The sequence below is a fragment of the Canis lupus genome, chromosome 10 (genome assembly GCF_011100685.1).
Source record: "Canis lupus familiaris isolate Mischka breed German Shepherd chromosome 10, alternate assembly UU_Cfam_GSD_1.0, whole genome shotgun sequence".
Taxonomy (NCBI): Eukaryota; Metazoa; Chordata; class Mammalia; order Carnivora; family Canidae; genus Canis; species Canis lupus.
The window spans coordinates 57,137,937-57,164,462 of record NC_049231.1 but is presented as its reverse complement, the minus strand read 5'-3'; the positions used below and the strand labels follow the sequence as shown (position 1 = coordinate 57,164,462).

At 50.8% G+C, this 26,526-nt stretch overlaps 2 protein-coding genes across 5 annotated transcripts in view; one reads left to right on the top strand and one right to left on the bottom strand.

Annotated features, from left to right (window-relative positions):
* The window catches only part of RTN4 (reticulon 4), a 70,437-nt gene extending 63,683 nt beyond the window's left edge, over window positions 1-6,754 (top strand). For all 4 annotated transcript variants that reach the window (XM_038551276.1, XM_038551278.1, XM_038551277.1 and 1 more), the window contains 4 exons: window positions 4,050-4,119; window positions 4,855-4,901; window positions 5,089-5,147; window positions 5,745-6,754. In XM_038551276.1, coding sequence (XP_038407204.1) covers window positions 4,050-4,119; window positions 4,855-4,901; window positions 5,089-5,147; window positions 5,745-5,787 — 219 coding nt within the window. In that variant the 3' untranslated portion in view covers window positions 5,788-6,754. The remainder of the gene's footprint in view (window positions 1-4,049; window positions 4,120-4,854; window positions 4,902-5,088; window positions 5,148-5,744) is intronic.
* A 127-nt stretch (window positions 6,755-6,881) lies between these two features.
* Window positions 6,882-26,526, bottom strand: part of EML6 (EMAP like 6) — a 274,701-nt gene continuing 255,056 nt past the window's right edge. The window contains 15 exon segments of the mRNA XM_038551275.1: window positions 6,882-8,785; window positions 10,273-10,373; window positions 10,744-10,897; window positions 11,732-11,835; window positions 13,257-13,419; window positions 13,817-13,839; window positions 13,841-13,990; window positions 15,384-15,572; window positions 17,234-17,348; window positions 18,032-18,189; window positions 18,970-19,178; window positions 22,839-23,012; window positions 23,330-23,350; window positions 23,954-24,052; window positions 25,722-25,851. Of these exon segments, the coding sequence (XP_038407203.1) occupies window positions 8,761-8,785; window positions 10,273-10,373; window positions 10,744-10,897; window positions 11,732-11,835; window positions 13,257-13,419; window positions 13,817-13,839; window positions 13,841-13,990; window positions 15,384-15,572; window positions 17,234-17,348; window positions 18,032-18,189; window positions 18,970-19,178; window positions 22,839-23,012; window positions 23,330-23,350; window positions 23,954-24,052; window positions 25,722-25,851 (1,815 nt within the window). The 3' untranslated portion in view covers window positions 6,882-8,760.

Genomic DNA, 26,526 nt, shown 5'->3' with positions numbered 1-26,526 from the left:
CTCCCACTCCTACCCCCCACTCACCACCACCCCCACTGGAAAAGAGGCATAGGACAGTTCCTGCGGGGGTCAGCTTTGCAGCTTCTTGAATAAGGCTCCAAGTTTTCTTGGTTTTGTTTTTTAATTTATTTGAGAGAGACCCAGCAAGAGCCAGTGCTCACACAGGTAGGAGGGGCAGTGGGAGAGGGAGAAGCAGGTTCCGCGCTGAGCAGGGAGCCCAATGTGGGCCACAGTCCCAGGACCCCAGGGTCATGACCTGAGCTGAAGACAGATGTTTAATGGGCTGAACCACCCAGGCTCCCCCAGGCTCCCAGGTTTCATCAGAGGGATCCTGCCTTTTCAAACCTCAAATTTGAAGAAAAAAATCTAGTAATTTTATTTATGAGATATTAAGACCACATGATTTGGGCAAAGGTTCTTTTTTTTCTGTAATACAGCTTTTGGGTGATAAAGACTAGATTCTGTATGACTGTAGTTCTGTGATTTTCAGTGAAAATACATATTAAAATTGCAAGAAAATTTTTAGCTATAGTTGCCTGCACATAATGCTCCAGAATACAATCTTAAATCTGAAAGTGAGCTCAAAGAGGCCTGAACTCCAGAAATAGCTGACCCAAAAGAACATTAAAATCTAACATACACATTTTGACAGTTTCTGCTCTCTCCGGATCACAGAAAAATCAGAAGCATAATGAGCTAGGAAACATGTAGGCAATCAAAGTGATACTAATGGATGAGGCTGAAGATGTCATAAAAGGTCGAAGAACTTTCAGTTTAAGAATGCAGAAAAAGTTTGAAAACGTCAGAATTGCCAGAGTAATATCTGAAATTCTGTTGCACTGTCCTTCCTCCATTTTCCTTAACAAATGTTGCCTCTGAGTTGTTGAGACATCATCTAGTAAAGAGCTCTAGGGAGCTCTTGAATGAGGTTTTTGATACAGTTTAGTTTAATTCTCTCCTCCCCTGGGACAAAAGGTAAACAAGATCATGGCCTTTGCTCACTTTATATTAGACCTTCATTGTACTTTAGTCCTTTTTCCTCCCCTGTCGTTACTGCCCAAGGAGATGATCTGATTTCCCGGTTAATGTATGCATTGGCTATCATGGCACAGAATAGTTGCCATGAACTAACATAGAATTTGTAGGTCCAAAATGCAAGTGGCCTGTTTTGTTTCTTTAAAATGCTTAGGGACCTGTTCTTTGGCCCTTTATGATAGCATGCACATTCATGACAAATTCCCACTAATAATGGTTGCTCTGTAGGTGAATTTACAGTAGAGCAGAGCAGATTGATTCTGGAGTCAGATAAGCCTGAGATCACAGGGACCTCTGGTCTAGTATCTTGCTTAATTGTTCTGTCTTGGTTTGCTCTTCTATAGGGATAATAATAGCACTTCTGGCATTGTGATGAGATTCACTGACCTAATATATTTGCAAAAAAAAAAAAAAATGTTGCTTTTATTATATAACAGTTCCAGTGATTGAGCAGTTGCTAGATGCATATCCTTAACTACTGTGTCTTTCTCTTCTGTTGTGTTTTACCTGGAAAATCTTACCTAGCATTTTTGTTTTGGGCCCCTGAAATGTTAAATTTTCTCCAGACTTAGTTGCAATATTTCAAAGTTCTATGATAACACATACAAATGTGAATCTCTGGTTTCTCTCTTAAAATGGGAAATTTTAATGGTAACATGGGCCTGGAATACTTGCATGGTTGACAGTCTGTGGAGCCTCCGTGAGAGGGCGAGTATGGATGTCTGTTTGCCTCAGTCCTTAGCCATGCTGCTTCTTTCATTTAGTGCACCTGCCAGGTCCCACAGACATTTAATCTTCCCCCAGTTCTTTTCTTTGCCTTTGGGTAGTGTGGCTTTTAGGAAGTGTCCCCCACGAGGCAAGTCCAGTGCCATTTGAGTCCCTTAGATAGCCTAGGTGTGAAATCTTGAGTGTCTCTCCTTGTGGATTTGGAGTACGACCTTGTGGGTGACTTAATGGCCAAATTAGGACTTCTTAGCTTGTGTGTTAGAGTATCTGAATCCTGTCTCGACACAGGTATCCTCATTGCTAAAGCAGTTTCTTCTAAAACGTGGAAGGTTGATGCTTCTCTCTTTAGATTTGTGGATGGCAATGGATAAAAAACATGAAAATGTTCTGTAGCAAACTTGCTTAAGTGCAGAAGTTATAATTAGCTTCTGCAATAGGAGTCTGTAAAACTCTCCTGTGAGAAGGAAAAGGCTTGCTGACTGGAGTCATGATTCAAACCTTTCTACCACAGCAGTTGCTGAGATCAGGGCAGCATTTAATTTTTGATTTTCACCTGGCAGGAGTTAGGAATGCTTGACATCTGGTCACTTGAACGTTAGTTAAATTCAGTTGAAGGGGTAATCAGAGGTTGCTATGTGTAGAACCGATGGGGGAGGAATCCAAAACGTGTTCCCGAACTGCCGAAAATGTGCTTCTTAGAGTTTGAACACCCTCATTACGGCTTGGTACTCAGCTCTTAGTAGATAACCAGATTTTGTTGAACGAGTGAATATATGGAGGAATATATGCTTTAGTTCAAGGGTCTGCAAACTACTGCCTGGCCCATGGCCTGTTTGGGGATAGCCTGGGAGCTAAGAATGGCTTTTAAATTTTGTAAAGGATAGTACTCAAAAAAATTTCAGAGATAACATCCAAAGAATATCTGAGAGACTCCTTGTGGCCCGTAACACCAAACGTGGTTATCATCTGTCTTGATAGCAAAGGTTTGCCGATCCCTGCCTTAGGAGACGGAGGTACTGACTCCCCTCCCCTCTCCTTTTCACTTACACGGTGTCCGTACCTGACTGATCACTGTAGATGGTGGCATCCTATTGTGTTAACTACTAACTAGGGCAGAGCTGGTGCCAGACACATGAAGCCTTGTAATAGAAAGCAAAGGAATTACTGATTAAGAATAATAAAATCCAGACTGACTTTGTTTCTAAGTCTTCTAAGAACTGCTTTGTGCATGTCATCAAATCTGTCCTGTAAGAGGTGAACCAGATTTTAGAACTGGAAGAAAATTCTGAAATCCTCTTGTTCAGCCTTTCTTTTCTTAAATAAGGTATGCAGAGCAAATAAAGGACTTAACAAAATGAAATCCCTTTTTAGAACAGCCTTTCCCTAGCTGCTTTGATGATTTTTAAAAAATAAAAAATAAAACCATGATTTTAAGACCATGTGAAGTAGGAGAGTTGAGTTAGCTCAGTGCAGTTCTCCGCCCCTAGAGGGGACAGTGAAAGCTGACCGCAGGCAGGGTTGCAAACCTCTCTGTCCTTGAGCTGCCTGCATCTGCCACGGTAATAACAGCACCTGCCTCACCCAGTTGTTAAGAGGAATAAAGGAGTTAATATTTGTAAGACATTTAAAACCGTGCCTGGCAATATAGCGAGAACTATATTGGTGTTTGTTAAATACAGAAGTTAGTGGCTAAAAGAATATTAATGGTCAGATTTATTAACAGGTATACAAGTTTGAGGCATCCTCGTTTCCAGGATTCACTACCAAAACGTGTATCACTGTGCAGACAATGCCTCTGATCCTTAATACGATGCTGGAGGTGGTATTTTTGTTACCTGAACCCCCTTCTCTCTGATCATAACTATTCCCTGCCTCATTGTTGCTTATTCAGCTGAGGTGTTAATGCCTGAATCATTCAGCTCATGCAGATCTTGAAGTACTTGTTAGTGCTTTAAACTCAAGTTTAATCACAAATTCGCATACTTTTTCAGGCTTCCCATGCTGTAATAAGCTGAAGGGGTAACGTATACCTTTGGCATGTTTTCTGATTTCAGAGAAAACAATTAAGCTACTTGGTAGTGTAGTCCAAAGAAAATGAATCAAATCTGTTTTAATTATAACTAGGATTCTGAGATTTCGATTTCACTCAGAGGTGAAATACCGTATTACTTTGCCACTTCTCCAACGATTATGCCTCTGGTAGGTTGGCATTCAGATGGGATGCTTCTATTTGAAAGCTTCGACTTGGTGTGAATTGTTTTTAATAGGCTAATGTTATCTTCTTACAGTTTGCAGTGTTGATGTGGGTATTTACCTATGTTGGTGCCTTGTTCAATGGTCTGACACTACTGATTTTGGGTAAGTCTACAAAACGATTTGAAGGAAAAACTGTACAATATGAGAAGATTGTGTGCAGGAGCTTAGAAGCATTTTAGTGGAGACATTGTGAGCTCTTTAAATAAATTGCTGATACTGATATTGTATATGTGGGACTTGATCCCGGGACTCCAGGACCACGCCCTGGGCCGAAGGCAGATGCTTAACCGCTGAGCCATCCAGGGATCCCGATGCTACTTTTTTTTTAATCAGCTTTGCAAATGGAAAGCTGTAGTCAGTGCAAATAAGGTCATTGTCATAAGGCAAGTCAAGATTCTTACTGTATGATTGAGATTGAGAATGTCGCTAAATGACTTGTCCAAGGCACACAGTAAGTGGGTGGTCAATCCAGCGTTTGCGTAGTTAAGTTCCTAAAGAATGCTCCAGTTAACAGTGATAAACCAAGTGGGGGCTGGCCTTGCCTGAGGGTGCAGTCATCAATCAGACCAATGCGGGATGCCTGTATTTCATAAGGTCTGTGGGACATGATTTTAAGGGAGGAACGGTTCCTGCAGCATTCTTTGCTTCGTTCACTCCTTCATTCCTCTCGCGTGGCCCCCCACCAGCAGGCGCCTCCAGGAGAACCTCAAGTGCTTATTCATTCATTAGGAACACTGCCTGGCTGTCTGAGAAGTTTACTAGTTTGATGGCTTTTCAGGGTTTGTTCCCTAAATCATACCAGTCTATTTTTAAAGGTTGTGTCTTTCCTTTTTTCAGCTCTGATTTCACTCTTCAGCGTTCCTGTTATTTATGAACGGCATCAGGTAATTTCTTAACTGTAGATTTCAGAATACAAGTCTATCAGTGCTGGTTTCCAAAGCCTGATAAAAATGAAAAATGTGGTTCTGAAAGCCTTTATTAAGGCTTTACTTTGCTGAAACATAGTAACAGTTAATAAGATTCTTTAACAATGTTAATTTTCTAGTAACTCCTTTCATACCTCTCTTTCAGGCACAGATAGATCATTATCTAGGACTTGCAAATAAGAGTGTTAAAGATGCTATGGCTAAGTAAGTATTTAAAATCCATAACTTTAAAAAAAAATACATACTAAGGATAGGGTGTGCTGGGCTTAGAGAACCAAGTGTGGGATATTCACCTCACAGACCTTAATCAGTAGCAAATCTTAATCATACCTGAAAAGTGCGACAATTGCCGCAAGATCTTTCTCTTCATGTGCATCATTGATTTCTGTGTTTGCTAGGTGTTGTATTTAAGGTTTTATTTATTTATTTTTTATTTTTTTTTTATTTTATTTATGATAGTCACAGAGAGAGAGAGAGAGAGGCAGAGACACAGGCAGAGGGAGAAGCAGGCTCCATGCACCGGGAGCCTGACGTGGGATTCGATCCCGGGTCTCCAGGATCGCGCCCTGGGCCAAAGGCAGGCGCTAAACCACTGCGCCACCCAGGGATCCCAAAGCTAATTCATGAGGCAAGGTGGCAAAGTTACAGCTCATAGTTTAGTTTGACAGCCTTAGGATTTCATGTCTTGTAGAAGCTGATCAATATCCAAGCAGTTCTTGAAGGATAGCATTTTTAAATACTGAAAATTTAAGAATATTTCATTGACCTTTTTTTTTTTTTTTTCAACCTTTTCATTTGTAGAATCCAAGCGAAAATCCCTGGATTGAAGCGCAAAGCTGAATGAAAAGCCAGAAATCATTAACAATAGGAGTTTATCTTTAAAGGGGATCTTCATTTGATTACATGGGGGAGGGTCAGGGAAGAAGGAAACCTTGACATTGCAGCTTCACAGATCTTTATTTTTAGCATTGCGGTGTCTGAGGAAAAATTACCTGTCTTGACTGCCATGTGTTCATCATCTTAAGTATTGTAAGCTGCTATGTATGGATTTAAACCGTAATCATATTTGTTTTTCCTATATGAGGCACTGGTGAATAAAAGATCTGAGAAAGCTGTATATTACACTTTGTTGCAGGTAGTCTTGCTGTTTTTTTGGGGAGGGGGGAGGGGAATCGCAGAGAAAGTGGAGCTGAAAAAAATAATCCTTTTCACAGTTTGTGCACTGTGTATGGTCTGTGTAGATTGATGCAGATTTTTTGAAATGATATGTTTAGACGAGATCATACCACTAAAGCAAGAGGAAAAAGCTTGCCTTTCTGGTATGTTCTAGGTGTATTGTGAATTTTACTGTTATATTAATTGCCAATATAAGTAAATATAGATTATATATATATCTATATATAGTGTTTCTCAAAGCTTAGACCTTTACCTTCCGGCTACCCCACAGTGCTTGATATTTCAGAGCGTCATTGGTTATATGTGTATAGTTCCAAAGCACATAAGCTAGAAAAAGAAAATCTATTTCTAGGAACACTACCATCTGTTTTCAACATGAAGCGATGCCATGCACATAGAACTCCTCAACATAAACTTCACTGCACAGACTTACTGTAGTTCATTTTGTCATAAACTCTGAATCTCCGGACTGAATCTAATGCTTCCAAAAACGTTGTTTGCAAATATCAAACCTTGTTATGCAAAAAATTATAAAATGAAGATTTATACATTTGTGGTTTAAGCTGTACTGAATCTGTGGAATGCATTGTGAACTGTAAAAGCAAAGTATCAATAAAGCTTATAGACTTAAAGTACGTTTGGTATTTTGGTTCCATGAAATGGCAGCAGCTGAAAAGTATACCCAAGGGGTAGGGTAGCCTTTGCTTCAACCAGGGAGTGGTGGCTCGTACTCTCAGAAAGCTTTCCAGTGCGTAGTGCAGCTGTGTTTACATAATCAAATTTATTTGACACGTACCAAAATGCTTTCAAATTCTGTATTTCTTATACTCTGCTAAGTGAAAATAAATCTCATGCACCAATATTTTAACATATAGAACACAGTGCAGGATTTATGAACATACATAAAATCATACCATAGAAATGTTTACAAAGAAGATTTAAGAAGTTTCTTGACACAGACACTATTGCTCTTTAAATATAGTTGTACATATCCTCATTGATCAATTTAGTCTTCCACGTGGTTCTGTCAATGCAAGGTCTGATGACGAAGAAAGGTCGGTGGTACAGTATCTGCAGACACGGTTCTCGGCATCACCAGTCACACGGTTACAGAGGACAGAGCTAGGACTGCACAGGGGCTCTAACTGGGGACCCAACAGCCTATCAGGGGATTAATGTAAGGCATTCATAACCTGGCATATAAAAATAGCTTCATGAGTGATCTAATCCGTTTAGAACGCTGAAGCACTTCTGGGTAAATGTTAGTCTATTTAGTTGAAAATGCTTCATATTTCCCCTTTCTCTACACTGACAACTGCAAATGGCCAGTAACGCCAGACCCAGAATTTTGCCTCACTGACGGGGAGGACTGCTCGGTGTGTGTGCGCAGCGCCCCCAGCCCCTCACCAGCCTTCCCGGCGGCGTGTGCGGTCAGCCCCTCCTGGAGTCCGCGGCAGGCCGAGGGTGACGTGTGACCGAGGCAGGGTTCCGATTGTCCGGGTCACGTTCCGTCATCCTGCCAGCTCTAAGCTAGCTTATTTTGTTTTATAATCTTATCAAATATTGCTTGGGCTTAGGAATTTGTTTTGCAGAGATTTTTCTTTTCCTTTTCATCTGGACTTGACCTATATAGTTCACCTCAACAAATCCATGGGGTCAAGTCAGCCCCGCTCTGGGGGTGAGAGACCCCCTATGGCTTTGGGTCACCTCATTTATTACCATTTTAGGATTAAGAGTTCATCCTCCTAGACCCACGTGAGCTTCCCCCTCCCCCCTTCTATTTTATAGTACAGGGGTTTGTTTTGTACTTTTTTTTTTTAACTTCTATTTGGATTTTGTAGGTTTGGCACTCGACAGTGGAAACCATTTCTACCCCTCCCTCCTGAATTTCCGTTTCTTTGCTGCTCACCTGCCACTATTTCCCAAGCAGGTAACCGATGTCTTGCATTTAGGAAGCCGTGACATAAACACATGACATGGGTGACAGACCAGGAATCTGTTAAGGGTCCTGTAGCCCTCCTCAGTTTTGAAGTTTTAGCACCATATGTAGAAAGGAGAATATTTGTGGGAGGTGAGACAGCAGCCCACACAACTGGAAACTTTCAAAGGCACTTAATGGATATAAAACTCTGCAAATGAAACGTTAAAAAATTAAGTTTCTCAACTTGTTTATACATGGCTCATTTGGTTTTGAAAGCTAAATGTGGAGAACTGAGGCTATTGATCGTTCTAGCGCTTAGGTGCATCTAACTGAAGCGGTCTTGTTCAACTTATTTGTAAAAATGAACATTTTTAAAGTATATAGAAACAGAATAGCAAAACGTCTTCTGTAAAAGTTTTGATGCAAATTAAAAGCTACATATTGGTTAGGGTAACTGAGGCTTCAAATTTTGTCAGTGGGCTACATGAGCAGATGGGGTTGTTGTCAGTGTGGTTAGTACGTCCTCTCAGGAGCCGAGGCAAGCCCTCCTCCCATCTGAGAACTGACCTTCTTGGCATCGCAGTTGCGCAGGCCGCAGAGGATGGGCGCAGTCACCCCGCTTCGCTGCGCCGCACTGGCGGCTCGGAGGGGCCTCGGGTGCCTCCGGGGTGGCTGGGGGGAGGGGAGCAGCAGCCGCAGCAAGAAAGAGCTTTCTGGCATTCACAGACATCGCCACACAAACACACTGAAAAAGCAGAAAAGACGTTCACCTTGCGCGGCTGGCTGGACACGCTCCCTGTGTCAAGAGACCAAAGGCCGGAGCCCTGCTCAGGTGATGCACTGGCCACTGATTTCAGTTTCTAAAGATGAACCAGGGATCTTGCCACCCATTAAAGACCTGCTTTTTTTTTTTTTTAAGTCTATTGTTTTTTGTTGGGTTTGGCTCTTTCAGCAGCCTAGTGCTGAAGGTGAGGACTGCCCGCGATCTCACTTCACACCGGCTCTCTTGTTGCTGCTGAAAAGGTTTTATCGAGTCCACTTGAGTAGAAGAGCCCTTTCTAGTGTGGAGCGCGGAGCCGGGGATCCGAGTACGCTCCCGGACTACAGAGGCCTAGGGCTCCTGCGTTTTAAAGGTTACTCCTAGGCCTTTTATAGTAAATCAAAAGTCACCTCGTATCTCCCGCACTGGGGTGACCAGGTCACTTGTGTCTCTTGTTCAGGGCCTGGCTCGGCTCTGAAGGGAGTTTGCCCTCCGCGGGCAGCGTTATCTCAAGGGCACGAGTGCGGCTGTCGGCAGCTGCCTGGAGACACCCAACCCCCCCCACCTACCCCCACCCCCCCACCCCCGCGGGCTGCCTGCCCGGAAGGCATCTTCTGGGGCCGTCCCCTGCACCTGTCCCCCGCACCGTCCTCTGGGCTGGGACCTGGTTCCCCCCAGGTGCCTGTTCCACAACCTCTCAGGCCACTGAGATACCTGCGGTCTGTATTTCTTCGGCTGGGGCTGGAATGAGACCAGCGTTCCTGTTGCAGTAAAGCCCTCAAGGACTTGAGAGGCGGAGAATGAGGGGCTTGGGAGCCGCCTGGTCCTGCTGTCACGAGGGCCCTCGGAGGGACAGGGAAGCGGCCTCGGAAAGGCTCAGGAGGCCCATGTCCTCCTCCCGCGGCGCCCCAAGGCCAGCCACGCCGCAGCAGGACCCGGGCCTGTCTCCCGGCCGAGTCGCTGGCTGAGGCTCTGCTGCCAGCTAGCCCTGGCCCGACGCCCCTCCTCGCCCTCCTCGTGTAAAATCAGGGGACACCCTTGTTTCTCAGGGGAACAGCCTTGCTATTATTTTTGGGCCTCTCCTGCCTGTGGATCAATCCTCTGTCCTCCGAGCTCTGGTGATGGGTTGGCAGCTAAGAGCCCAAAGGCCTACGGACTGAGGTGGTTTTAACCTGATTACAGGCAACGGTGCCCGTCGCTGCTGTCCTGACGCCCGCCCCCGGGACTCCAGCCGCTGCATGCCCTCCCCCCCCCCCCCCCCCGCCAGGCCAGCACGGGGGGGGGGGGGGGGGGGACGTGGGCCCATCCTGGGGGGAGGGGGGAGCCCTCAGACACTGAAGACCATACTCAAAGCCCTTGTGCTCATTAGGACGTCAGCTCTCCCGGGTCCCTGGGAAGGGGGGCTGACACTGGGGCACCGGCGCGGGGACCGGGAGAGGACGAGACCAGGCCCGGGCCAGCCAGGGTCGTACCTGCAGTCGTCTCCTCCGGTGCTGACCACGTACTTGTCGTCGTGAGAGAAGCGGATGTTCGTCACATGAGCCGAGTGGCCAAAGTAACGCTTGTGTTTGGCCTGGGGGCAAAAGCGCAGGGCGCCGGCTGAGAGACCCAGGCCCCCCAGGTCCCCGGGCTCCCCTCTGGCAGCTCGGCACCCGCCCGCCCACGGGTGTGCACGCCCCGGTTACTCCATTCTTGCCCGGGGCGCCCGGGGGCACCTGTGCGCCCCTTCCGGCCCCCTCCCCCGGCTTCCAGGACGGCCCCCTGGGCCAGAGGGAGACGGGAAGGCCAGGCGGGCCGGTTCCCCGGGGCTGAACGGGCGTCCCCTCGTCCTAGATCCCAGACCCCAGGTGGCCGGCAGCGTGCCCCCCCCCCCCCGTGTCTGCAGGAGGCAGGACAAGGACGGCAGGGCGCGGGGGGCCGGTGCCGACGCTCCCCCGACTCACAAATTTTTCGGTGCAGGGGAAATCAAAGAGCTTCACTAGCCCAAAGTCGTCCCCCGTGACAATGTTGAGGCCCGCGTGGGTCACACACGCGCAGTTGACATCAGCCTTGTCTGCGTTTCGTGGCCAGATGCCAATGACTTCGTCCCCCAGAATGCTGTTAGAACAAGAGGGGGCGTCAGAGACGCAGGACAAGGCTCCCACAGTGGGGGACCCTCGCCCCAGGACAAGGGGGTGCGTTTCATCAATTGCTCTGACCACGTGGCTCTTCTGTCCCCTCCCACCCCCTGCGCTTACCCCCGGCCCTACTGCTCTGGCCCTCGCACCCCAAAGGAAAAGCTGCCCCCACCTTTGATTCTCTCCGCCCCTCCGCGGGCCATGTGAGTGTGCGCGCGGGTGGGCACCCTCAGGCTCACGGCTGGGTGCATCCTCCCCCAGAACGGGCAAGGCACCCCTCGTCCTGCTAAGCGGCGGGGCGGACCCCCGGGCCGCGCCTGTGGGTGACTGGCCCCCCGGGGCGCACCTGAGGGTGACTGCGCCACCCCCCCCCCGTGCCTGTGGGTGACTGCGGCCCCCCCCCCCGTGCCTGTGGGTCCCCTGGGGCACACCTGTGGGTGACTGTGGGCCCCCTCGGGGGCGCACCTGTGGGTGACTGCAGGCCCCCGGGGCACACCTGTGAGTGACTGTCGCCCCCCTGGGGTGCACCTGGCTGAGCCAAGAGCTGGGAGGTCATTTCCCTCTGAACCTGCTGGATGAGGCTGGGCACAGTAGGATTTCACAAAAGGGGGGGTCTTTGCATTTCGAAAGCCCAGGTCGGATCAAAGCCAGCGGCCCAGACTGGTACCAAGAGGCCTGCTGGCTCCCCGCCCCCCGCCCCCCTCCACCCAAGGACGGACCGCCCTCTCTGAGCTTCTTCCCATCCCGGCCACACACAGAATTGGAGGCCGAGCCAGCCCGAGACTCCCTTGTGACCTTCCCTGCGGCCAGTCACCTTGTCCAGGAGGCCCAGGTGATCTTCTCGATGACCACGGCTTCGGTGACCTGTTTCCCCAGGGGCACCTCGTGCACCTGGCGCTTGTAGGCTCCTGTGGACACCTGCGGGGAGGCAACCAGGGCCGTGAGCTCCTCTCCGGCTCAGAGGGCTCCCCTTCTGGTATGCCGTTTCCCAGACCATGACCAGGCCTCTGGGTCCCCGGGCCTGGGACGTTTCCCCATTCATCTTCGGGCTCTTTTCCCAAGTCCTACGGCAGGGGTTCCCCAAATGTGCTTCCTGGCCAGCAGCAGCGGCAGCTGGGTGGCAACACGGACGGCCGGGCGCCACCCCGCACCTAGCAGGGCAGACACCCTGAGGGTGGCCCGGCCATCTGCTCTGCCAAAGCCTCCAGGGTGTCAGATGCTCCTTCCAGTTTGGGGAGCCCTGTCCCCAGGGAAACAGGCCCTTGGGTACTGGGGTATGCCCGTTTTCTCAGGGACGGCAGCAGCCCCGGATGATTTCTGAAGCCTGGAGGCCCTGGCCCTTTCTTCTGTGGGAATATTCTAGGGGGAGAGAAGCATGTTCCAGGAAGCCTGCCCATGGGCCCCGCGGGCCCTCTAACCCTGTGCCCTAGCTTTTCCCGCCGCTCGGGAAGGGGAAGGCACCAGGGCTCCCTACAGAGGCCCCTTCCCGCCTCTGCTCTGCGGCTGACTCCTCCACACCGTCCACCGCAGCCCAAATCCCACCGCGGGAGAGGAAGGGTCTCTAGCCCCGCGCCCCTAAGTGCTCCCGCGGCACCCTGCACTCCTCTGCAATCAGCTCTAGTGATCTCGTGATCAGCTGGCGAAGGCCTTCCCCATTACAGCGCGTGGCCGGCCGAGTCCCCATCGGTGGCCGATGACCGGGTCCCCGCTCCCTCCCGGCCCGCAGCCACCTCCAGGCCTGCTCCCTAGCGCCTAGTGGGGCGCACGCTGGAGACCACAGCGTCTTCTTTCCAGCTCTAAGTCCCAGCGGCGGGAGCCCTCGCCAGCCCTTCCCACCTGTCTGCTCCCCGGTGGACCCGGGGACGGTGGGGGCCTGGAGTCCAGGTCCCCGTGTGGACAGGCCACCCTCCCCCGACTTGGAGTTGAGAGGACTAAGTAGAAGGAGCCGCAGGGCGCAGGCACAGCCCCGGAGACGAGACGGGGTCAGGAAGCCTGGACGGGAGGGGCGGGGAGGGCGCCCGGGCCCGCCGCCAGCGCTTCTTACCCAAGGGCAGCTCTGCTTCTTAAAACTCTAGTGCTTCGACGACTTTCGTAAATTCTCGAGGCCTCCGCCCTTTCATTTATAAAGTCAGAGGCAAGTGACAGGACTGAAAGTGTTCCTAGGACGAGGATGTTCATGCATAGCTCGGCCCAAGGCAAGCTCCCAGGTGCCATAAGCCGCCACTCTTGTGGCTACTGCTGGCATCATCGTCATCATCATCGTCACCATCATCGTCACCATCATCATCATCATCATCACTATTCTTGGTTGCCCGGGAGCGCCGCGAGCTGAAGCATACCTGGATGTACCTGCCATCCGCCGAAAAATCCATCTGAATGACAAAGCTTGGAATATCTTTGCAGTAGCCAATGCGATTCAGGCTCGTGCCCTGAGTGAGGTCGTAGAAGTCAACTGTGTGTTCAGAAGAACCGACGGCTAAGAATCTGCTGTCCGGGCTGATTCTAGAAAAAGCGATCCAAGAGCATGGCCCGTGAGAAGAAGGGCCGTTTGGACGGGCCGGGCAGGAGGTCCGCTCGGGGAGGGGTCTCCGAGGCGCAGCCCTCCCTCGGGGACTCCCTCCCTCGGGGACTCCGTGTGGATCCGTCCTCCTACGTTCCAGGGAACCCGGCCCTTTCCCGATGCCGTCCCGCAGCAGGAAGCAAGCGGGGACAAGCAGCCGCCGGACAAGGGCGCCGCAGGTGTGGCTGCTCCTCGGGCGACACTGCCCAGGGACTCAGCGGACACGTGGCTGGGGCTCGAGCGACAGTCTCGGCGCCGCAGGCCCCTCACGGGTCCCGCTGTCCAGCCGCGACTTGGGGAAGGCAACCACCCTTCCCCGTGCAGACCACCTGCTCCCACCTGACGTCTTGGATGGCCGACCTTCCGGTCTCGCTTCTTCCCCCACACCTTCAGGCTGTTCACCAGCAAGATGACGAACTCCCCATTCTTCATGCCAATGGCCACCATCTCCCCGTCAGGGCTGTAGGCCGCGCACCTGGCCGCGTGGCCCAGGTTCACCTTGTTGAGCAGCTTCTACGGGGATAGCGCGGGACACTAGCCGAGCCCCCAGCGCCCGCTGCCTCTAGCGGCGCCCCCGGAGCCAGGGGCCCGCACGCTGACCCAGAGCAGCGAGGGAGGCAGCAGCTATTGGGCCGAGGCCGGTGGGCCTTTCCTGTGGGGGTTCGGGCGTGATCGCGGGGCCCACGGGGGTCCACGTGGTCTCTGGCAACCAGTGCGCCCTGCCAGCGTGACGCGGCAGGACGCTGCCACACGAGCGAGGCTGGTTGACCGTAGAGACAGGCAGCAAACCGGACTGGACCCCCTTAGACCGGCCACCCCTTGCTCAGGGAAAAGGCCGGAGCTTCCGCACCTGTTGGCTGAAGCCCTGAATCCTGTCACTACCTGGGTGGGTCACCACCTCCCCGTTTTTCCGTTTGGAAAGAGGTGATATTAGTGCCACTTGGGCAAGGCGGCCGCAAGCAGTAGCGGGCGTGTATCGCGGAGCACCTGACTGGAGCAGGTATTCACTATATGACGGCCGTGGTTAATAACAAACACGGTAAGTAATTATGAAAATGAACGTGAATTGGACAACCCTACTTCAGCTCTTACCTGTCTGTTCTTTCATCCTCATACTAAAACTTTTACTTAAATATTTACTGGCTATTTGGTGATGCACCCAACTCTTTTAATTGTTAGAACTCAAGTACTCATTTTATTTATTTTTTAATTTTTACAGTTTTTTGAGAGAGAGAGAAAGAGCACGAGCAAGCTGGCAGGAGGGGGAGAGGGGCAGAGGGAGAAGGAAAGACTGCCGAGCAGAGTCCAGGCCCAGCACAGAGCCCAATGCAAGAGAGCGACCTCACGACCTTAGAAGAAAGCCACAGTAGGATGCTTAACCCACTGAGCCACCCAGGAGCCCCTGACTGCTTGCTTTAATATCAGGTAAGACTTGCTAACAATAATCTTTCCCCCATCCACTCTTTGCTATTTTTTACTCAAGATGGATTTTTTTTATTTTGAATTTTTTTTCTAGACTCCAAGAGGAACTTTGTTGGGATTTTGATTGAAATGTTCCATTAAAAAAAAAAAAATGAAATGTTCCATTTGGCAACATCTGACATTATAAATCATTTTTAGTCTTCCCATCCAAGGGAGATATCTCTCTTTATTTTTAAGGTTTTGTGGACTCTTCTACAACAAGAGAAAAATCATTTCCAGATTATCCTTGTATTATAATTATAGCTGGATATGCAGCTAAAAGATAGATGGATTGGGTGTGTGTGAGTGGGACTTTCATTATTAGGCTTTCTAACTCAATTGCTCACCCATCACATCCCACATATCTCCAGCCTGATGTTGGCCGGACCTCTCCTAACTCCAGGCCCACCGGGGGCATCCGAGCCTGGACAGAGAGGCCCCTCACCTTGTCAGCCAGGTCCCAGATGCGGGCTGTGCCATCATTGCTGGCAGAGATGAAGATGTCCTTGGTGGGGTGAGTGGCCAGGCCCCAGATCTCCCCTTCCATGTGCCCATCGATCAGGATGTTGGAAGCAGCATTTTTTTCACCAACTTCAATTATTTCACCATCTTTGGTTCCTACTAAAATTTTTCCCTGTTGCAATAAAAACATTAGAAAATAAAGACAAATACTGTATGATCCCACTCATATGACATACCATGTCCAATTCACAGAGAAAAGTCAAACGGTGGAGCACTGGTGGGAAGGAGGAAGGGGAGTTAGTACTTCATAGGTACAGAGTTTCAGTTCTACAAGCTAAGAAATGTTCTGTGGGTGGATGGTGGTGATGGTTGCACAACAGTGTGAATGTACCACTAGACAGCACTCAAAAATGGTTAAAATGGTAAACTGTTACCTATATTTTGCCACAATTTAAAATGAAATAATTTTATCATCTACTAGATATCTAGTAGGTGAGAGACTGGTAGGCAAAGAGATGAAGATAAGTAAAAAAAAAAAAAAAAAAGCAGCAGATCTGTGTTTTAAATGAAACGTACAGAAAAACACAGAGCAAATTGGCAACGTGGCTCTGCTGGCAAAGGTACTAACACCAGAAGGGCCTAGAGGGGTTCTGTTGTTAATAACTAAATTGCCAAAAAAAAAACAAAAAAAAAAAACAAAAAACAAAAAACAAAAAAAAAAAAAAATAACTAAATTGCCCATCCTTACGTGACCCTCTCACTTTTCCTTTTCTTCCTCAACCAAGGGTAAGAGCATCCGCACAAAGTTCTCCATCTGTCATCTGGTCTCTGCCAGGACATTCCTCTGATGGCCAGCTCCCGACAGAGCAGGGCGGCCGGGTTCTGCTCCTGGACGGCTCAGAGTCTTCCTAGGCTCCTCCTCACACGGAACAAAAGGCCGTCTCCTAATGACTTCCAGGTTCTGGTCCTAGCTCTGCCTCCACCTCCCAGAAGTCTCATTACCCTACCAGATGACTGCCATTTGTCTTTTTAAAAACAAAGCTCTCAATGTCTAATTATGGAGACTCCAAGACCTGTCTGTCCGAGTCATGTCTGCCTTTTTTTTATGGGGAACATCCAGAAGGCAAATTCTCAGGCTGATAATAATTCAATAATATAAACACAAGGTATGAAACAGAGGTTGAGATTTATTTTCAAGTATCTCTGAGTTTCTTGGGAAATTAAAAAAAGAAAAGGGAGAAAAGGAACACACACATCAGAACTAAGATTCTGATTTGGCGGCTCTGGCCAAGAGCCTGGATGTCCATATTTAAACAAAACAAAACAACAAAAAGCTAACCCCACAAGTCGTTTTTGATTTTCAGCCCAGGTATGACTTGAATGCCCATGGCTCTGAGTCAGTTTGATGGCCCTTTAGTCCCCCCGCCTACTGACCATGTAACTGTAGGCTTGGGCGAATTTGCTGCACGGGCAAATCATCGACTATCTCTGCACCCAATACGGCCGTGACAGCAGCAGCTACCATCCACTGGACGTGGCCACGGGCCAGGCAGGATGAAAGGCCCCGTGCGTTATAATGCACGCCATCCTCACAACGACCCGTGTGCTGGACACAGGGAGGTTAAGCGGCACACCAAGGTCACCAGCCAGGGCTACCTGGGTGTGCAGCCCACCGCTGTGCAAGTCACACCTTGGAGGCTTGTTTTCAGGATTCAAGGGCCCAGCGGCGGGCAAGTGGGTGGCTGCACTGACTCTCACTCGGGCCCTGGCCCGGCCCAGCCCCGGGGGAAGGGTGGGGGGACAGCTGGGGGAAGGCCGGCCCAGCCCACTCACTTTGCCGCGGCACACGGAGCGCACGCACTCCACCAGTTGGCCCGTCTCCAGCTGGAAGGCCCGGCAGCGCTTCATCTCCTGGTCCCACAATTTCACAGCACCTCCTTCTTTGGTCCTAAAAAGGATCAAGAGGAACTTGGCACGGTGGCCCGCGTCCTAAGGCATGCCCATGGCACTCCAGGCTCCTCGGCCCTATCATCAAGGTCACAGCCCCTGGGGCCCAGCAGGGCACAGCCTCCGGGATGGCCTCTTTCTCCGCCCCACCAATGAGTGGTGAAAACCCGCTGAACTGGCGAATTTCCTAGAATACTTTCAAATGCCACTACGGTAGAAGGAGAGAGGACTGCAGTCTAAAACATAATAATAAAACTTGAAATAAATAAATAAATAAATAAATAAATAAATAAATAAATCAAACCATGTTATTATCAGATCAAACATGAAGAGCAATGCTTCTCTATTTTCCTGCTTCATTTTTAATCTCTGTCCCCACAGGAGCTTCCCTCTCGTCCTCTCCATCCTCCCATCCCCCAAAAGGCTCCGGAGGGAGCATGGGGCTGTCCAAGAACACCTCTCTGGATTTTCAACTACCAGGAAACCACCTCTCTTCCCCTGTGACTCGTCCTTCTGAAGGGTTTGGCCTGGGGTCCTCTGGGCGGGACAGTAGATTGAGGTCCCTGATGCAGACAAGGCGGGAGAATGAAACTCTGCATCTTCTCCCAGGGGGGCAATGCTTCTGTCACTGTCTCCCAAGCCAGTAAGGAAAGACCAGCTGTCCCCAGAGGAGTCTCAGCTTACGGCCGCTCTTTGCCGCCGGTCACTATGAGTCCGTCCCGAAGGGTCGTGTACATCGTGAAGACGGGGCCTGTGTGAGCCTTGGCCACCAGCCTGATGAGGAAGTGGTCCTTCCACACGTAGACGTCTCCATTGATGGCACCCGTGAAAGTGAGGTTGTTCTAGAAACAAAGGGACACCGTCCACACCAGGACCCTCACAGCAGCTCTCACGGGGGTCCCCTCCCAGCCGCCTGCTCCCCGGTTAGGGAACTAGAGCCGGAGAAGCAGAAGTGCACACTCCAGTTGACCTTCCGCGCCAAGGAAAGGCAAAAGACTTGGCAGGAAAATTTCCTGGCTCTGAAATGCGCTGAGTTGGTCTGGGAGCATTGGACTTCCCCACGGTGAGCATCTCTACACATAAATGAACCTCCATCCTGGGATCCAGCCCCAGCTGGCTGCAGTAAGAAGTAAGAGCCCAAACATTCCTGGGCTCTCGAACAAGGTGCACACGAATCCACACCAGCGGGACCCAGAGTCGGCTGGGTTTCAGAATGTCCCCAGATGAGCCTGTGCCGGCTAAGGGTGTCAGCTGGGGCATCTATGGCACAAGAAAGGAGGAACCGGGAGGCTGGCCAGGGTGGGAACTGGGCCCACACCCTCTGCACCTAACCCAAGCCTGACAGGCTTGCAAGCCAGTCTGCCTCTAGAACAATGAAGCTCCTGCCCTGAGTGGGGCTCCTACCTTTCCTAATGAGTATTTTGAGAGGAAAAATTGGGGAAAATGCAGTGAACTCACCTATCTATGCTAAGGAAAGGGAATAAATGGTTGCAAGTAAGCCAATAAAGGAGAAAATGTGGAAACCGCTTTCTTGTTTGCAGCTCTGTGGCTGTATGTGCCCCCCTCCCCATGCCCGTGCCCAGGGGTCAGGGCCCCTCTCAGGAAGCGTTGCTGGAACTCACAGCACCGAAGGCCACGGAGAGCATCGTCTGCATCTTGGCAGCCTCCATGGACCCGATGACCCCTTTCTTATAAAGCAGGGCGCTGCCCGCCAGGGTCCAGAACTTCATATGCTTGACACCGACGGACACAAACTGTGTGTCTGAGTCCGGGCGAAATTCAACCACAAATATGCGCTCCAGGTGACCCCCTCGGCTGGCGACCTTGGCGCCTGTGTGGGTGAGAGAGTCTGCTGAGGTGGGTCCTCCCTCACTGCAGCTCGGGATGGCTCTCCATCCCAGCCAGGCCCAGGGCACACTGCAGGTGTTCCTCCTTCCTCAACAGCACCCCTCCTGCCTCAGATGCGGCTCCCAAGGCAGAGAGGGGAGCGTCTGGGAGATTTCCAGAGTAGCAGTGCTGCTAAAATAACCCCCACCCCACTCCACCCCCACAAGACACATCCAGGCACCCATGAACACAGCAGGAAGGGACACCCCTGGAGATGGAAGCTTCCAGATATGAAAAAAGGGCAAAGGGCACCCTTCATTTCTCACCTGCGGTCTCTGACCTCACCAAGGGATATGGGGAGGGAAGCTGAACCCTCCCCTGGAATGTAACTGGAGATGCTCCTTCCTTGAAGGCCCTTCTTAATGTCTTTACAAGATTCTCTGCTTTTAAGTCCTCCAAAATAAAGTCCTTCACATTCCTTTATCTTTCATGGTTTTGGGCTTAAAAAATTCTACCTTTTGTATTTAATTGCCAGTTTATTCCTCAACACCATTTATTTATGTGTTTGACTCATCTGCAGAGCTTTAGTTTTCATCCTCAGCCAATCCCAGCACCACCAAGGTACAGCAACCTTGGGAAAGTTGCCTCAGTTGGCTCATCTGTAATTTGGGGATAATGAGAGTTCACATTTTATAAGGTGGTGTGAGGATTAAAAGGTCTGGGACAGGTGAAACCCCATGAGCTGAGCTGGGCACAGTGACTGGGGAGCGTCCGCTGGTGCCATGGCCACTCTCCCCGTCAGTTCTAGACCTGCAGGCTCACCTTTCAGCCTCCGTTTTGCACTCATCTGTTTTTACCTCATGATTTTCAGCCTTTAAGTTTTTAATTTTTATTTTAAATATCTTCCCATTTTCTTTGAACTTATTCTTAATGTTTTAGCTCCAATTTCCTCTTAATTATCTCCTCTCCCTATTTACTCATGGGGCCTTTTTTTTCTTCCCCTCCTCCTCATTTACATCTTTAAACAATTCCAGGATGGCTAACATCCGGCGTTATATTAGCGTCAGGTGTGCACTATATGGATTCCGTGCTTCTATACATTTCTCAGTGCTCATTGCAGTAAGTGTACTCTTAGTCTTCTTTATCTATTTCACTATTTATTATTATTATTTTTGCTTGTAAACGGCTTTCCAGCGGGGTGGCAGTGGTGGATTCTCACCCAGCTGAACCCGGGCCTTCAGATCTCATCCCAGAGCCCTTCCCTAAGGCGATAGAGACCCGCCCCTTACAGCTCAGGGCGGTCAGTCTCAAAAACAAACACCTCCCTACCTAGGGCTCAGAGGTTTGAAAACTCCCAGTTCCCAAGGATACCATAAACAAAGTTAAAAGACAAACACCACAAGGGGAACAACCTTGGCAATACTTACAGGAGACAAAGAGCTAACGTGAGCAATCAGTAAAAAAAAACAAAACTACACCTCGTAGGCAAAACATGAACAACTCTCTCTTCTCCAGCAGAAATGGCATTTGAACAGCTGGATTACAGGGGAAGCAATACAAGTAAGTGGCCACTAACGAGACAGGATCATTCTCCGTAGTCATGGGGGAAATGCTGCTTTATCCCACACTTTCTTTTAAGCTACTGTTGGTTTCTTCCTGGTCTTAATCCACAGACACTTCTAACTGTGGGGATTACTGTGTCCCTCCTTGCATTGGTTTCTATGTTGCTCAGAACAAGTTTCATTCAAGTATCCAGGACCTGACACCGTGCATTTTATATAATAAGCTCATTTTGTACTCACCTTTGTTTCTTAACTACACACACACACACACACACACCTGGAGTGCCACAAAAACAGTCATTGGACAAATGAAGAATAAATAACATGCTCTCTAATGGTAACAAAAACGTAGATGGGCCTCCCTCAAAACTATCATTTGCCAGCGGGACTTGAAGTGAAGGGAAAACCACACACAATCGGCTCCGAAGAGCTGGTGGTTGGTGACACGACAGTAGACATATTAATGGCTCAGAACCCTTCTGCAGACACCCAAGTGCTGGTTCCAGCAAAGACAAAGGGAGAAAGTTCCCAAACAGAAGGCTTCTCTTGGTCATGTTTAAAAGCTTAAGAGTCCTGGCAATTGATGGGATGAGCACTGGGTGTTATGCTCTATGTTGGCAAATTGAACTCCAATAAAAATAAATTAAAAAAAAAAAAAAAAAGAGTCCTGGCTCTACCAGTCCTCCCTCTGGAGGTCGAAAGGCACCCCAGTGAGCCGGAGTCTGTGCTGCGGCAGGGCTGGAGCAGGTGCTGCCCAGAGGGGCAGGTGGCAGACATCAGGAGAGCAGGCCTGACCCGAAAGGCCAGGGTGTGCGTGGGGGCCCGGCAGGGTGACTCTCTTCCAAGGAACGAAGCAGACTTGGTGCAGACAGCAGAGTCAGCACCAGGGAGGAAAGGCGTATGGAAGCAGGTGAGGCCCTCATAAGATAGGGCTTTACAAGAGATTTCTAGTAGTGGGTGGGCTGCCTTGGAATGTGACCTGGGCCACCCTCCTGCAAGGATGCGACCGACGATGGGAGTCAGCCTGTCATGAGTGCACTTGCAGGAACTGTTATTCCTTGGGGTGGATCCGGACCAGGCAGGAGGACTTTCCAGTCTTTCCAAAGCTATGAGGCTTTGAGTCTATCATTTAAGACCCTCAATGTCTCATCCGGGGCTGAATCTATTTAAGACCAACTCAACACGGCAGGAAATGAAGCTGCATCTCCAAAATAGATTATGGGGCCATTTGGACACAGTGCTCTGATGAGCAAGAAAATGAGAAATGGAATGAATAGGATGAACAAGTCTCATCATCAAAGTCTGCAGGTTCCCAACCTCTTTTTCTCAGGAGGGATTGGAACTTGGCTCCCAGCTCTCTAGAAGCCCTGATTTGGAGAAGCGCCACCTCTGTGTGTGCCTGGCTCGGCGTGCCCCAGATACGGGCTGCCGGGCTGGAGACAGACCTCATTAACGTCCTAACTAATTGGATCTGTTCTGCCAACCTGGGAATACACTCGAAAGATTGCACATCTCTGATTCTAACATGATCATAAATTTAGCAGCAGCCGTGTGTGTGTGTGTGTGTGTGTGTGTGTGTGTGTGTGTGTTGGGTGAGGCAAGAAAGAAATCCTGTTACATTAAACGTAAACCTTGATTATAAAAAAGTCAAAGAAGTTAAATTAAAAAAAAAAAAAAAGTGTTTCTGAGACCAAAGTGGTAAAGTCCTGTCCCAGCTCCCATAATAAGGTGACCAGGGTGGCAAGGCCACAGCAGGAACTAGAGGTCACAGAAGGAACGCCAAGGGCAAGGAAATTTGGGTAGGCAGGGGGTTAGGACCAAAATGCAGGAGCCCCAGGTCTTCTGTCTGAGGAGGAAGGCTGCAGCGCTCGGGCACTTTCCTCAAGCGCCCACAGACCCTTCCCTAAGCCAGCCTGGGACTCCCCAGGCCGTGGGGTCTGGGGGCTGATAAGTAGTTTCTCTGGGATCCAGATACCCCAGGTTCTGTGGACCCAGCAGCAGCAGCGCCCAGGGGGGGCTTCGGGGTGGGGCGCAGGGAGGCTCGAGCCCCACGCCGGCCTCAGGCAAGCCTCCCCGAGGGACGCCTCGCCTGGCTCCCCTACCTTCCTGCCAACGCCAGACGGTGATGGTGTGCTCGGGGTCCACTCCCACCGACACCAGGAGCTTCCCGGTCGCACTGAAGTTGATGTAATTGACCCCTTTCGAGTGGAAGCACCGCAGCATGGAGAGGGTGTGCTTGCTCATGGCGTCCCAGACGTGGATCGAAGGTGTGGTTCCTGCATGCGTGAGGCAGGACACAGCTGAGGCCGCAGCAACGCCCGGGGTCACCCCGCAGCCTCTCTAAGACCAGTGAGCAGGGGCCTAGGGGACCTACAGCCTGACCTGGCCAGGGCGAGGGACAACGAGACCCATCTGCCAGAGGCCCGGGGGCGTTCGCGTGCGGCCCACACCCTGGTGGAGGAGTCTACACCGAGGAAACTGGTGAGACCCGTGATTTGTATCTGCGGGTCAGCCAGGTACAGTCCGCACACGTGACGCGGCCGCATGGTTTTGCTGTGCGGACCCAAACTACTCACGGGTGGAGCCGCCTTACCTTGGGTCTCCGTAATGTCAACTGCGGTGGGTGGACAATGGCAATGAGGAAGCGTCAAGGGAAGACAACAGCTAAAATGAGTCACGTTTCTACGAGTGAAGCACTTAACACCAGCATCAGGAAGCTCCAAATGAAAGTTAAAAATGGACATGGGTTCAATGCAAACAAGCAGAAGGACACGTTGTGGAAACTGCCTTCGAAGTGACGAAGTTCGAAAGACAACAACAACGACAACAAAAACCCAACAACATAACACGACTTCTCACAAATGTGAGCCGGTTCGCATTTGTCACTGGCAGTTTCCTGGGGTGCAGAAGAGCCAGGCACACACACGACAAGCCACCCTTGCCGAGCACCATCCCAGGCCGCAGATGCGCGGCTCCTTAATCTGACGCCGGGCGTCTGGAGAATTATCCTCACAAGTCCACAGGGATGGGGCATCCGTTTATCTGGGTTATCGGGCTCTGGTCTGACTTTGCGACGCCTCCCAATCACCAATCACCGGGTATTGCAATTCGGGTGACACAGATATATTCAAGGCTCAACCCGCCCACTCCCTTTCCGGATAATGGCCCGTCAGGGCGCCTGCTCAGCTGGGGGGAGCTCGCTGCAGGACCCTCCTACCTATCTGGCTGGTGGCCACCACATTTCTGTACTTGGGGTGCTGGTTCACCGTGAGGCAGAGGATGTCGTCCGTGTGCTCCAGGTAGAAGCTCTGGCTCCCTAGGGGGCAGACACGGGACAGTGAGCCTCGAGGTTGCCTCTTGGGGCAGCCTCGAAGCATTATGCAGGGTGTGCAAATGCCCTGTACACATGAGCCATGAAGGCCACGAGGTCTCAATTTTAGAATCATTAGATCTCTTAGGAGATCGGTTTTTACATTTACATATCCTGTTCCAGGCCGAGCAGAAGAGCTCCCCTTCTACCCCTCCCTCCCGCGGCCCGTGTGGGTCCAGAGCACAGTCCAAGGGCAAGGCTCCCCAGGGCCAAAACGGTGACAGAGTTACTACCCTAAATGAGCAAAACAACACCAGTTACTCGTCTGGAAGGGAAAGCTGTGAAATAGGAAAATACTTAGGGACTCTCTTCGAAATCCTCATTATTTCTCAAAGTGCCACTTGGGTGCCTGGATGGCACAGGGGAGGTCTTCACCCCCTCATGCCCTAACTCAATGTATATCACGGGAGGTAGGAGAAAGGACCAGAAATACATCATCGTCTACTGTGGCACATGGGTCTGCTGACTTCCTAGGAGGCCACTGTAAACCCAACCGGACGCCCAAGAACTGAGAGGTGAGTGATGGCACTGATGGACGAAGAAATAGCACGCTGCTACGAAAATGGTAAGTGGCTACTAAGAAAAGAGAACACATATAAAAAATGTCAAGGCCCTCCTCCTCCCCAAAACAATAATGTTTTGACAAATCATTATGTGCGCAGTGACTTCACTATCTAAAGATGAATGCATAGGGCAGCCCGGGTGGCTCAGCGGTTTGGTGCCGCTTTCAGACCAGGGCTTGATCCTGGAGCCCTGGGATCGAGTCCCACGTCGGGCTCCCTACATGGAGCCTGCGTCTCCCTCTGCCTGTGTCTCTGCCCCTCTCTCTCTCTGTGTATCTCTCATTAATAAACAAAAAAATAAATAAAAATATTTAAAAAATGAATGCATAAACTAGTGTGCAGAAATGGGAAGGAGCATACAGATGTGAGAAATGAAAGGGGGGGGGTCTGTTTTAAGATACAAAGCAAGTAAGGCGAGAGGCACACACAGTTAAGTCCAGTGGCAAAGATTCGGGTGTCAAATGAATTTCTGGATGCTTCTGTTGGCTTGCAGTGTTTCTCTTTAAACTCTTTGTTGCCTATGAGTCATCCTACAGTTTAGGGACATTTGGGGTGTTTTTGCTTATGGTTTAAGAGTTCTCATTCTTGGGCCGCCTGGGTGGCTCGGGGGTTGAGCGTCTGCCTTCGGCTCGGGGTGTGATCCTGGGATCTGGGATCGAGTCCCGCATCGGGCCCTTGCGGGGAGCCTCCTTCTCCTGCTGCCCGTCTCTCTCTCTCTCTCTGTCTCATGAATGAATAAATAAAATCTTTAAAAAAAGAAAAAAAAAGAGGGTTCTCATTCTTAGGGCTAACTAGTGAAAAGAAGCCAGACTTGAAATTCTGCGCTGCTAAAAAATTGGTCCCCATTAAAAATGAACGAGCGAGGTCCGCCGTGCGGGTGTTGGTCGCGGGCCACAGGAGTCTCCCCGCCGGGCCGCCTGTGGCTCCTGTCCCCCGCCCCCGGCCCCCAGGGTGTCCCCGGGGAGGGCGCCCCGACCTTGCAGCGCGGCCTCGACCCTTCCTAGGCCCAGGCGAGCGCGCGGGGGGCGGAGGGAGGGCCCGGGGCCCGTTACCCGTGGAGAGGTTCTGGAGCACCCCGGCCGCCGCCGTGTGGAAGATGATGTCGGCGCCGTCGTTCAGGTAATGCAGGTTGTTGCGACAGTCGAAGCCCCTGTAGCCAAACACGTGCTCGAGAGCCAGCTCCTGCATGCCACACAGATGACAGCGGCCTCAGGGGCAGGGCCGCCAACCCCCCCCCCCCCCCCCCGCTGGAGGCCTCTCGCTTCTTGACCCATGAGGCTAAAGCGCAGCCCTTGCCTCAGTTTCCCCGAGAAGCTAGGGGGACCAGCTCCCACACAGCTGCACAGAGTTTTCTAGAGGCCCGATCCGCTCCCGGGCCTGCAGGGGAGTCCAGGAGGACTGACCGGGCGCCCTGTGCGGTCACCGAGAGGCTCTGTGACGGGGCCCTGGGGGGAGCCGGCCGGCCCCGCGCTTCGCTGGGCTCCCCCCAACGCCAGCGGGACCGGCAGAGCCGAAGACAGGCAAATGCCACGCTCGTCCTGTTGCAGGTGCCTGCCCTACAGAGTGGCTACGTCATTTGCCTTTTTGTTTTTTTTCAACAGCCAGATACTGTCCCGGGCGTCCAGCCCTGCCCGTCTTCCCGTCTTGTCCTCCGTGACCCAGGGCAGCGGCCGATTAAGATCAGGCCCGTAATGAAGGCGACTGGACACACACGGGCCGTCGCAGCTCGTCTGTGCCAGACGCTGTGCTGGCTGCTGCGACACAAGATTAAGAAGCTGGGGGTCCTCTCCTCTAGGTTCCTGATTCCAGGTTCCCTGGTTTCTCTCTCCGGAGCTCATCGGGTGCAAACATTCGATT